Source organism: Protobothrops mucrosquamatus, unplaced genomic scaffold (genome assembly GCF_001527695.2).
Source record: "Protobothrops mucrosquamatus isolate PMUCROS unplaced genomic scaffold, P.Mucros_1.0 scaffold81, whole genome shotgun sequence".
NCBI lineage: Eukaryota > Metazoa > Chordata > Lepidosauria > Squamata > Viperidae > Protobothrops > Protobothrops mucrosquamatus.
Window position 1 is genome coordinate 1,691,805 of NW_015386458.1, and position 13,340 is coordinate 1,705,144.

The 13,340-nt window shown below is 40.5% G+C and overlaps 1 protein-coding gene across 1 annotated transcript in view; it reads right to left on the bottom strand.

The window, feature by feature from the left end:
- Positions 1 to 13,340, bottom strand: part of CTDSPL (CTD small phosphatase like) — a 78,229-nt gene that overhangs the window by 14,862 nt on the left and 50,027 nt on the right. The window contains exons 2-4 of the mRNA XM_015812413.1: positions 12,227 to 12,381; positions 9,357 to 9,389; positions 2,682 to 2,783 (exon numbers count right to left, since the gene is read on the bottom strand). Of these exons, the coding sequence (XP_015667899.1) occupies positions 2,682 to 2,783; positions 9,357 to 9,389; positions 12,227 to 12,381 (290 nt within the window). The remainder of the gene's footprint in view (positions 1 to 2,681; positions 2,784 to 9,356; positions 9,390 to 12,226; positions 12,382 to 13,340) is intronic.

Here is a 13,340-nt window from a genome sequence, read left to right on the forward strand (position 1 = left end):
GAGGTCATCGAGTCCAAACCCCTGCTCAGGCAGGAACCCTACACCATTTCAGACAAATGGCTGTCCAGCCTCTTCTTAAAAACTTCCAGTGTTAGAGCATTCATTGACTGGCCGAGGAATTCTGGGAGTTGAAGTCCACAAGTCTTAAAGTTGCCACGTTTGAAGACCCCTGCCTAAAAACTTCACTAGAAAGCTTTGTACTTTTCCAGACTGAGAGCCAGACCTATCCTAGTACAGGTAGTTCTCAACTTACAACTGTTCGTTTAGTGACTGCTCATAATGGCACTAAAAAAAGTGACTTATGCCCGTTTTTTACACTTATGACCATTGTAGCACACCACCACCCCCCGGTCACAGGATCAAAATTCAGATGCTTGGCTGCTGGTTCATACTTATGACGGTCGCAAAGTTTGGGGATCGTGTAATCCCCTTTTGCAACCTCCTGACAAGCAAAGTCAATGGGGAAGCCTGATTCACTTAACAGCCGTGTTACTAACTTAACAACTGCAGTGATTCACTTAACAACATTGGCAAGAAAGGTCGTAAAACGGGACAAAACTCACTTAACAAAGTCTCACTTAGCAACAAAAATCTGGGGCTCCATTATGGTCGTAAGTTGAGGACTACCTGTAATCCCTTTAACTGAACTGAGGAGCAATTCCTTTTTCACACTGGAACATTACAGGTTAGATGACTTTGTTTCCGAAATAAATATCTGGCATTTGATTAATCTGTTGTAAATGAAGATTCCCATTATGTATCAGCAGGACATATACGAAACTGTGATGATACTCATTACCAAATACTTGCAAACATTCAGAAAATTTAAAGAGTGGGGGCATACTGTTTTTCACGTGCTTATAAGCCATGATATACAACTAGATAGGATTTGCATTTTGGCTACTTATTATTCTGCGATACCGGTATAGTCCTTGTTTGACATCCATTTATTTAGAGATCATTCAAAGTTATAACAGCATCGAATGAGGGAGGACTTAATATAATAATAGAATATCAGAATTGAAAGGGAGCTTACACATTTTCTAGTAGTCCAACTCCCTGTTCAGGTAGGAGACCCTATACCAGGGGTAGGCCACCTTGGCTCTTTTATGACTGGTGGACTTCAACTCCCAGAATTCCTGAGCCAGCATGGCTCAGCTTGGAAACCTCTCCCTTTCCCCTCAGCATGGCTGGCTCAGGAATTCTGGGAGTTGAAGTCCACCAGTCATAAAAGAGCCAAGGTTGCCTACCTCTGCCCTATACAATTTGAGAAAAGTGGCTGTCCAATCTCTTCTTGGAAACCTCCAGTGTTGGAGCACCCACAACTTCTGGAGGCAAGCTGTTCCACTGGTTAATTGTTCTCACTGTCAGGAAGTTTCTCTTTATATCTAGGTTGCTTCTCTCCTTGATTAGTTTCCCGACGTTGCTTCTTGTCCTGCCTTCAGGTGCTTTGGAGAAGAGGTTGACACCCCCCCTCTTCTTTGTGGCAGCCCCTCAAAAATTGGAAGACTGTTGTCATGTCACCCCTGGCCCTTCTTTTCATCAAACTGGACATATCTAACTCCAGCAGCCTTTTTAAATATGTTTTAGCCTCCAGTCCCCTAATCATCTTTGTTGCTCTTCTCTTCTCTGTGAGGACAACCAGTTGTGGCCATTGTAGTTCCCAAGGTCACAGGATCGCAATTCAGATGCTTAGCAACTGGTGCGCAATTATGACAATGCTGTGTCGTGTGGTCATGTGACTGCCATTTGCGACCTTCGTTGCCAGCTTCTGACAAGCAAAATCAATGGGGAAGGAAGTTGCAAAGGTCACAGCAATTAAGTGATTGTGATGATATAACCCTGTGGGGATTTGCCTAACAAAACTGTTGCACTTTACGACCACCTCACTTAGTGACAGAATTTCTGACCCCAATTACTGTTGATAAGCAAGAAGTATTTGTAGTTAAAATTAATCCCATATAATATTTTATTTCTTATTTAAGCTCTGTCTCAACTGTTGCTTGATCGGATTCATAAATTGTATTACACTATTGCAAAGAAATTAATTCAAGAAAAGTATTTCTTCAATAAGAATTGTAACTGGCAGTAATTAAATGTTTTAGGAAATAAGGGAATAAATACATGTAATATTTTATATAGAGTGAAGTACTACATCCAAGGACTCATTGGAGAAGGGCCTGATGCTGGAAAAGATGGAGGGCAAGAAGGGGACGATGACAGAGAATGAGGTGGCTGGATGGAGTCCCTGAAGCAGGAGGCGTGAGCTTAAATGGACTCCAGAAGATGGTAGAAGACAGGAAGGCCTGGAGGAACGTTGTCCATGGGGTCGCGATGGGTCGGACACGACTTCGCAACTAACAACAACAACTACATCGAAATTTTCTACAGAACAAAAGTGATTATTGCTGCCCTCCTTGGGAATTAACACATGCACACGTATTGCCTGGATTCTTAATTAATGTTTGTTTCATTTGATTGACGGAAAGCAACATGTTTTGAGCTGGTCTTAGGGATATATATAGCTATAAACCACTAGATATCATGGCCATTCATGAATGAGGTTACCATAACAGCAAAGACATTTTAGGATCTAGAAAGGACATTTAATGAGAAGATATGCCTGTGTTCTTTCATGTGCTTATCAAAAAGCTAAAAGAAATATTGAACAGCATACGTACCTTAAAGGAGCTATGAACTAATGTTTCATCAAGATCAATGACCACGCATTTCTTCCCGTAATCAGATATTGTCATTTCTGGCAAGAGATATTTAGCTGGTGGCTAAACAAAAAAGAAAAAAGGAACACCTCCAAGATGTTAGGAATGCCCATAACGATTGGTGAAAACCAATATAGTCATAATTAAATTATTTATGGCTTGTTAAACAAATACCTGGAACCACATTTCTTTTGTATGGACTGTAAAGGATTTCAATGGTATACAGGTAGTCCTCGACTTACAACAGTTCATTTCGTGACTGTCCGAAGTTGCAACAGCACTGAAAAAAGGGACTTCGGTTTTTCACACTTACGACTGTTGCAGCCTTCCTATGGTCACGTGATCAAAATTCGGATGCTTAGCAACTGACTCGTATTTGTGACGGTTGCAGGTCACACAATCCCCTTTTGCAACCTTCTGACAAACGAAGTTAATGGGGAAGCCTGATTCACTTAACAACCATGTGACTAGCTTAACAAACCGCAGTGATTCACTTAACAACTGTGGCAAGAAAGATCGTAAAACGGGGCAAAATTCACTTAATAACTGTCTCAGAAATTTGGGACTCAACTGTGGTTCGTAAGTCAAGGACTACCTGTATTTTCCCCCAAATCAGCATTTCTGTCTATTATGAGAGATCCCTGGGGAAAACAAGATGGAAAGATCTGAAACAGAAGAGCAAAATCTTTCCACTATAGCAGTGATGGCGAACCTTTTAGAGACTGAGTGACCAAAAACTGGCCCCACCCCTGCTCCACCCCCGCCCCGCCTGCCCACAGGGCCACTCACCGCCTCCAGGGCCCGCCGCAGATCGTCCAGGCAGCCCAGCAGTGCCATGGCAGCCACACACTCTGCCCGCACCCACAGCATCAACTGTGCACAATGAGGCGTGAGGGCAATGTCTTGTCTACGCTGCCTGGCTGCCATGTCCATGGCTGCGCTGCTCCAGGTGGGCCACGCTCGGGGGCGATTCTCCTCCGGGGGGCTGCTGGTGAGGGGGTCGCGGGGGGAGGTAAGGCTAGGGCAACGGCATGTGTGCTCACAGAGAAGGCTCCGAGTGCCGCCTCTGGCACCCGTGCCATAGGTTCGCCACCACTGCACTATAGCCTCAGACCTGTATTCCAAATGGTTAAAAAACTAGGACTAAGATCCACAACGGGTTTTATTTTTTTTACAATTTGACTGAATGGGCAATCCCAGGGAGTCATCTGAGAGAGTATTATCAGTAATTGACAAAATTCCACGTGGTTATGGCCAATCACAAAATAATAATTTTACAGACAGAGATCCAAGCAGGTTTAGAGACAAGCATCTTGGTTAATAAATTCAGTGGGAGGCAAAAATCAGACAACTGTCACAATTTTTCCCCCAACGTAAGATCAAGTTAACAAAATACAGACTGATGAATGTCAGAAAAACACAGAAATGTAGCAGCCCCTCACGTGCAGGTAGTCCTCAACCTATGACCACAATGTACCCCAGAATTTATATTGTTAAATGAGAAATTTGTTAAGTGATTTTTGACCCATTTTACGATCTTTTTTTGCCATGTTTGTTAAGCGAATCACTGCAGTTGTTAAATTAGTAACAAGGTTAAGTGAATCGGGTTTACTTATCAGGTCTCAAAGGGGGATCGTATGACTCCGGGAACACAGCAACTGTCAAAAATGTGAGTCAGTTGTCAAGCATCCGAATGTAAATCTTGTGATGATGGAAATAATACATAAGTATGAAAAATAGTTGTAAGTCAGGTATTTTTAGTGCCATTGTAACTCCGAATGGTCACTAAATTGAGGACTACCTGTGTATTTTGTTCAACATACTGTATGTCCAAGAGAAAAAAAAGAGAACAAAATACACAGAACACAAAACAAAACAACAAGAATTTTACTTTAGTAATTTATGCCCTGGCCTCCCTTCCCTATTTTAAGACCGGACCGAGAAAATCCTTAATTCTTGTTTTTTTAAGAACCCTTCTGGCTCAAATGAAGCAATATTATTAATCCAGATGGTTCAGGATATTGAACCCACCAAATTCCCAGAAAGAAAATATTTTAAGTGTGTGAGAGTGTGGGAAACGGACCAGAAAGCCTTATAAACATCAAGAGAGATATTCAGAACCATACTATGCCCACATATGTGCAACTTCCCTACCTTGAAATCATACAGGCTGGGAATATTAGCCATAAAGTGGGGGGGGGGGGAAGAAAACCACTTTATGGAACTCTAAGTATCACCTGAGTTTTAAGAATTAAACAAACACCTTGTAGCTGGGCAAGGCAGCACCGCAGGGGACTATAACATACAGAATCTCATCAAATTATTCATTTCTTTAAAAAATGGCCATGTCTGATTTTAACAATATCATTAGATTGTGACAATTTTGTTTTATTTTTCACATCCAGACTAGGGAGTAGTACTTGACTTATGACCGGTTGCTTAGCAACCATTCAAAGTCTGACTGACCTACCTTTGGGGGTACTTATGAACTAGATTCAAACTTCTGACAGTCGCCCCCACGGTCATGTGAAAGCACTTACGGCTGCTTGCAGCATCCTGCAGTCACATAACCATATTTTATGACAATTTTGTTAAAAACCAGCATTTATTTCTGGTTTTCAGTAAAACTTCAGCCATAGAAAACCACTGATTTATTTAGAACCACTGATTTGCCTAACTACCACAAAAAAGGTCATAAAATCATAACCCAACCTGTTTTACTACCATCCCAAGTTATGACCTTGATGGTCAAGCTCTATTATGGTCATAATTTGAGGATTAGCTGTAATTACAGAATCTATAGGATCTATTATAGGATCTATAGTCCTGGGCTGTATTAACAGAGGGATAGATTCAAAATAACCTGAACTGTCAATACCATTCTATAAATCCTTGGTAAGACCACACCTGGAATACCACATTCAGGTTTGGTCACCATGATATAAAAATGTTGAGACTCTAGAAAGAGTGCAGAAAAGGGCAACAAAGATGATGAGGGGCTAAAAGACATGAAGAATGGTTGCTGGAATTGGGTATGTCTAGTTTAATGAAAAAAAGGACTAGGGGGGATATGATAGCAGGGTTCCAGTATCTGAGGGGCTGCCACAAAGAAGAAGGGGTCAAGCTATTCTCCAAAGCAGGACAAGAAGCAACGGATGGAAACTAATCAAGGAGAGAAGCAGAGAAATTTCTTGACATTAGAACAGAAATGAAAATGCAGAAATCTCTTCCCAAGGGTGAAGGACTATGGGTGATGTCATAGCAGCGTTCCAATATCTCAGGGGTTGCTATAAAGAAGAGGGGGTCAAGCTATTCTCCAAAGTGCCTGAAGGCAGGACAAGAAGCAACGGATGGAAACTCATCAAGGAGAGAAGCAACCTGGAACTAAGGAGAAACTTCCTGACAGTTAGAACAATTAATCATTGGAACAACTTGCCTCCAGAAGTTGTGGATGTTCCAATCATTGGAACAACTTGCCTCCAGAAGTTGTGGAGGCTTTTAAGAGAATGGACAACCATTTATTTGAAATGGTATAGGGTTTTCTGCCTGAGCAGGGGGTTGGACTAGAAGACCTCCAAGGTCCCTTCCAACTCTGTTATTTTGTTATTAGTGGTCTTGGGCAATAGCCTATCAATAAAGTGGTACTACAGATTTCTCTGAGCAATATTTTTATTCCTGTTTTTGTATCTCATTGTTGTCAGTCCCTAAACACTGCTGGATATAACAGGCTTCTTTGTCCTGTAAAAACCCTTTGACCTTTAAAGAGAGTATACAAAAACAGGAACAGAGAAATGAAATCATTTGATCAAATGAGATGTATAAACAGAAGCACAGAATCAAAACCACTTGAAATACTAGTATTGCTTTATAAAACCTTAGTAAAACCACACTTGGAATCCTGCATCCAGTTTTGGTCATCACACTACAAAAAAAATGTTGAGCCTTCAGAAAAAGAGCAGAGAAGAGCAACTAAAATGATTAAAGGCCTGGAGACTAAAACATATGAAGAACAGTTCCAGGATTTGGGTTTGGCTAGTCTAGAGAAAAGAAGATTGTAAGAACTGGGTATAGCTAGTTTAGAGAAAAAAAGGACTAGGGGTGACATGATAGTAGTGTTCCAGAATTTAAGGGGCTGCCACAAAAAAGAGGGAGTCAACTTATTTTCCAAAGCACCAGAAGGCAAGAGAAGAAACAATGGATGGAAACTAATCAAAGAGAGAATAATCTAGAACTAAGGAGAAATTTCCTGACGGTGAGAATAATTAATCAGTGGAATGATTTGCCTCCAGAAGTTATGGGCACTCCATCACTGGATGTTTTTTTTTTTTAAAAAAAGAATGGGACAACTAATTATCTCAAATTGTATAGGGTCTCCTGCCTGAGCAAGGGGTAGGACTGCAAGACCTCCAAGATCCCTTCCAGTTCTATTTTGATCGATTGATCTACTATATCACTTTCTTAACCATCCCTTGGCAAATGCTTTCTCATGATTTTGCAAGGGGGTTTCTTGGTCATTAATGAGAGGTGTTCCCCTTTCTTCTCTGGGGTGACTATTTCAGGGCTGGGAATGAAATCCATGATTTAAATCGCTGCGTTAAGACATATTTTTCTCATGGAATTAAAATGATATGCAGGTTAAAAGACACAGAGAGCTGGTGTATGGCGTAATGATTAAGAGCCTGGGCTGATCCTGGTATGATCTAAAGTCTAATCCACCCTAACCCCAGAAGCCACTGTTTGATTATGGGCCACCCTCTCCCTCTCAGCCCAACCTACTTTGCAAGCTTATTGTGCTGGGAAAAAAAAAGACGTTGCATTTTTTATGCTACCTTGAGATCCTGAGGTAAATCTAACGAAAAAGTACCCCCTCAATAAACATAGATGCGGACTGCATATTCCCCTTATTGTGCACAGGTAGTCCTTGAATTACGACCACAATTGAACCCAAAATTTCTATTGTTAAGGGAGACATTTGTTAAGTGAGTTTTGCCCCACTTTACGACCTTTCTTGCCACAGTTGTTGAGTGAACCACTGCAGCTGATAAGTTAGTAAATCAGTTGTTCACTCATTGACTTTGCTTGTCAGAAGGTCACAAAAGGGGATCACGTGACCCCAGGACATTGCAACCGTCATAAATATGAACCAGTTGCCAAGCATCTGAATTTTGATCACATGATCATGGGGATGCTGCAAAGGTCATAACTGTAAAAAATAGTCATATTTTTCAGTGCCGTTGTAACTTTGAATGGTCACTAAACAAACTGTTATAAGTTGAGGACTACCTGTATTTTATTTGTAGCATAGTTAACCCCCTAACTCAAAACCTGGATGATGCAATGAGCTATGAAGTGTCTGATACAATACTTTTATTTCTGCAAACAGTAGATGAGGAAGCTAAATCAAATTGTTTTTGCAAAATGCTGTATGTGTGTATGTGTGTGGTTGTAAAAATAAATTTATATGCTGCTCGATTCCCTGGGACTCTGAGTGGTTTACAATTGTTTTAAACATTTAAAAACAAAGAATAATACAAATACCACAAAATCAGCACGAGACTTAACAACTGCAATGGCAAAAATAAAAAATAAAGGTGGTTTCAAACCTGTGGTTTGTGACATGGGGAACATATTTGATTGCACTGATGGAGGGGGAGAAAAGGATCTGTATGGAAAGTAACTAACTGATCTTACTTTGAATGGGACTAAAAGTTAGCAATGTCCAGTTAAGCATGTCCTACAAACATGTTGATATCAACTATTCTCCCAACATCAAGGTAACATCCACCAATAAGGTCCCTTCTAGGATTCTCACTGTTATTATCATTCCACTGCTCCCCCCTCCCGCCCCAATTGGGAGTTCTGGCTGGGGAATTCTGGGAGTCCACACATCTTAAAATGGCCAACACTGACATAAAGGATTAAAAATGATAGTAATGAGTGGGAATGAAAACTTTGAATGAAAACTTTTTAAAGATGCTCCAATGTTTAAAAGAAAAAAGAAAGTAATAATAATAATAATAATAATAATAATAATAATAGTAGTAGTAGTAGTAGTAGTAATAGTAATAGTAAAGTTGGAAGGGACCTTGGAGATCATCTACTCCACCCCCCTGCTCAGGCAGGAAACCCTATACCATTTCGGACAAATGATTGTCTAGTCTCTTCTTAAAAAACTTCCAGTGTTGGAGCATTCGCTGCTTCTGGAGGCAGGTTGTTCCACTGATTAATTGTTCTGTCAGGAAGTTTCTCCTTAGTTCTAGGTTGCTTCTCTCCTTGCTTAGTTTCCACCCGTTGCTTCTTGTCCTGCCTTCAGGCACTTTGGAAAGTAGGACGTTGCAGGTTACCCTTTGGTTGTTGAGCACATGATAAACAAGGGTTGTTGCACAAAAACCTACTGTGCATCCACGTATTGCCAGCTTGTGAAAGTGAATCAACAAACTGGAATAGTGGAATTCATGCTTCCTGTGAGTTGTGCTTACTAAGATACGGTTTTGTGAGGTGTCCAGCTGTAGTTCCACGTTTGTAAGATCTTGTCAGCATGCAACACACACACACACACAAATACGAACTATCTGATCCCAAATCAAGAACATTTAAAAGAAACTGAACATAAAAAGAATAAAAAAAAATACATACACTTGGAATGGGAATGACCTGCATCTGGTCACCCTGAGGGGAAAACGGGGAAAAAAATAAGTTTGTAAGAGTGTAATATTTCAGAACAGTAGAACATAAAATAAACAGACATGTCAGATTTAATACATAAAGACTTTCCAACTAAAAAAGAAGAAGAATTTAAGAAATTGGTTAAATTAAGAGAAGTAAATATGTTGTCAACAGACATTATCAAGGAACTGCAAAAGAACCATTACTAGAAATTTTGATATTTTCAACAGATATTGCAAAACGGAGTGCCAGCTCTTTTTTACAGCTTTGATTTTTGCCCTGCCAATAAGTTTTAGTCTGCTGCTTATACAGCGTGACATCAGTACCGGACCAATATTTATCTATAAATTATTATTATAATTAGCAATTAATTTTTAACCCTCCCTTAGGTTCAGTAACTAAGCTTAAATTTTTATTTTATTTATTTATTTATCGAATTTATTGGCCGCCCATCTTATCACAGGGTAACTTAAATAGGACTTGGATCCAGTTATAGTCATACTTAAGAGCACATCCACTGCAGCCAATCACTGTATTTCAAATCAACTGATTTGACTTACATGATTTAATACATTAATACAATAATATATTATTGAATTCAAGGAAAACCGATTACCTATTTGAAAGCGAAGTGATGACTGCCTATTTTAATAGCTAGATACAGACAGAGTAAAAATGTATTCATTGTATGTACCACTGAATCAATCTACCTCATGGTAGTTTACAATGGAAATAAAACCAAGAGTACAATAAAATCAATTTCAACTTAAAATTATTAAAGCAATTTCAGCAGGATAATAAAATGATAACCATGATGCCAATATTAACGTACATGGCAGCAAATTATACTGTAACTCAGAGTCCTTCAGAGAAATTCTCTTAGCCATCTTCTGCAAGGAGGCTAGCAGAGGTAGGAGATAAGTTTCTGGGTGTATGCCAGTGGTGGCGAACCTATGGCACGGGTGCCAGAGGCGGCACTCAGAGCCCTCTCTGTGGGCACGCGCGCTGTCGCCCCAGTCCTAGGCCTTCAGCTGGCTTTTATAAAACCTTTTCGCTTTAGGCCTCCACTGCCATGTGCAAAAAAAAAGAGGGTTCAATCAGTCAATTTCAACTTCTCGTGGGAAAAAAAAAGATCTTGCAAAGTTGAAATGGATTGATTGAACATTTTAGTCCCACCCAGTCTACCGTTACCACCGCAGCCACGCCCACCCAATTGGCCACGCCCACCCAATTGGCCCACACCCAGCCAATAGGCCACAGCTGGGCCACACCTACCCGGCACTCAACGATGCATAAGTGGGTTTTGGGTTGCAGTTTGGGCACTCAGTCTCTAAAAGGTTCGCCATCACTGGTGTATGCTGTTCCACAGGATGATGTACATGACAGAGATATGGGTTATTTTTTTGGGGGGGGGCACTGGTATCTTCTATGGGAAACTCTAAGCATCTTCGTCTGAGATAAGCATGAAATATTTGGAGAAATCAATCCAGAAAGTACCTGGGAGGTACACAGGGCTTTAAAAGTTAAACCCAGCATTTTAAATTATACATGGAAATTTTCAAGAGCAGATCCTACACTACAGTAGTCTAACAACCTACAATAGTAGTGAGGAAGGAATGAGTTAGAACTTCCTGCTGCAGACAGGATCATACTAGCACACCCAAAGGTGCTTTTTCCCCCCTTGCAACTGGACCTTCTTGTTTTTTTCTTGAAGACATTTCATTTCTCATCCAATAAGCTTCTTCAGTCTGACTGAATGGTGGAGGATGAAAGGATTTACAGTCCTTGCCGTCATCTGGTCGTTAGCGCTCCCTCTGAGAGTCACCGAGGCCACTTCCATCCTCCACCATTCAGTTAGAACTGAAGAAGCTTCTTGGATGAGAAGCAAAACGTCTTCAAGGAAAAACAAAGAAAGTCCAGTTGACTTTTGAAAAACATGGGACAATCATGACCTGGATGACTGAGAACTTCCATAGTTATATAGCTAGCATATATACACCCTAGAAGTGGCATCTATGGCAAATACAGCATAGCTGTCAATCCAAAAAATTATCAGGCTGGGTATTTGATCCTTCAGGGGAAATTGCTATCATAACCAGAGTCAGAACTGGAGTAGCCAGAAAACCAGATGAACAGATGATTGCTCTCAGGGGTTTCATGGAGGTATTAAAGAGTAGGAATGATGGAATTATGGACCATATAAAGAGGCATCCGTAGGGCAGATCCTCCACCCATCATCACCCCGGTACAGTCCAAATAGTGGAACCACTGTAAAAATGGCATTTTTATTCCATGCCAAACTTAAAAATCAACTGAAAAGAGAACGGTCACTGAAGTTCTACCATCTTATCAACAACTTTCCCAATAAAGAGAAGGTCAGGGATGGGGTGCTGTCTTACATAACTAGATCCTGAGAAAGTGCTTTCAGAAAAGGATACACTATACCAGGGGTAGGCAACCTTGGCTCTTTTATGACTCATGGACTTCAACTCCCAGAATTCCTGAGCCAGCACAGGTCAGCTTGGAAACTTCTCCCTTTCCCCTCAGCATGGCTGGCTCAGGAATTCTGGGAGTTGAAGTCCACCAGTCATAAAAGAGCCAAGGTGGCCTACCCCTGCACTAAACCAACTCGTTAAAGGAGGCTTTGACCATTTTTCCGATCCAGCTACTTACGGCCACGAAGAGAAAAAGAATTAGCCTTGTCCTCAATGATTCTCAATAAGGACTGAAGACATTCAGTACCTTATCTGATATGAACTAGGTGACAATTTATAATTGTGGGTTTACTCATATAAGGCCCTACCTTCCCTGCAAAACATCCTATTAAAAAACTAACTTACCTTTTGAAGCCCGCCATTTTCTTCCACCAATGGAGGAAGGACACCGGGGCTGTTGGGAGACGGAGACTCGACATTGTAGTCACGAAAGCAGCAGAATAAAGTGCTAAAGATGCTTCTGCTCCTCTGCTTTTTCAAACTGAGATTACATTGGGATGCTGTAAAGAGATGAAACATGGTGTTGTAAAATGATTTCTGGACTTAAAAAAAAAAAGCCTGTTGTTTCACACAGACCATAGATAGCTACCTCTCTGTTATAGCATTGACTTAAAAAAAAAAATTCCTCCATTATTTCTAGCAAATTACTATACAAGTAGTCCTTGACTTATGACTGGTTGCTTAATGACCATTCAAAGTCCTAATAGACCCCCCCCAAAAGTATTTATGATCCAGTTTCAAAGTTCCAACATGGTTTCCATACTCACCCACAGTTATTTGACCACATTTTTAAAATAAGGTTTTACTGATTTTTTTCTTACATACATATGATTTTTCAACCAACGTGCTATCTGGGTTTAAAAAAACGTTAATACATATTTAATTCCTAATCCTTCATTCTTTCCTCTAGCCATTGATAAAATAAGTCCCAAGTTTGATAATATTCTATTTCTTCTTTTTCTTTCAATCTCATAGTCAATCTGTCCATCTCTGCACATTCTAGTATTTTTTTTAAATTATTTCTTCCTCTGGTGGTATTCCTTCATTTTTCCAATATTGCGCAAACATTATTCTTGCAGCTGTTGTGACGTGTAAAATCAAATATAGGCTTTGTTTGTTAATCTTTTCTGGCATTATACCTAGTAAGAAGAGTTCAGGTTTAAAATCTACAATATCTTTTCTAACCAACTATGTATCATTTTCCAATAGCTCTTTGCTTTATCACATGTCCACCAAACATGAGAATACGTGCCTGAATTATTAAAGCCGCTGGGGGAGATCATTCGTGGTTTTGGGGTGGATTTCCATCAGTACGCTGACGATACTCAGCTGTACATTTCCACCCCAGACCACCCCAACGTTGCCCTTGACGTGATGGCCCGTTGCCTGGAGGCCGTACGGGTCTGGATGGGGAGGAACAGACTCAGGCTCAACCCTTCCAAGACCGAGTGGCTGTGGT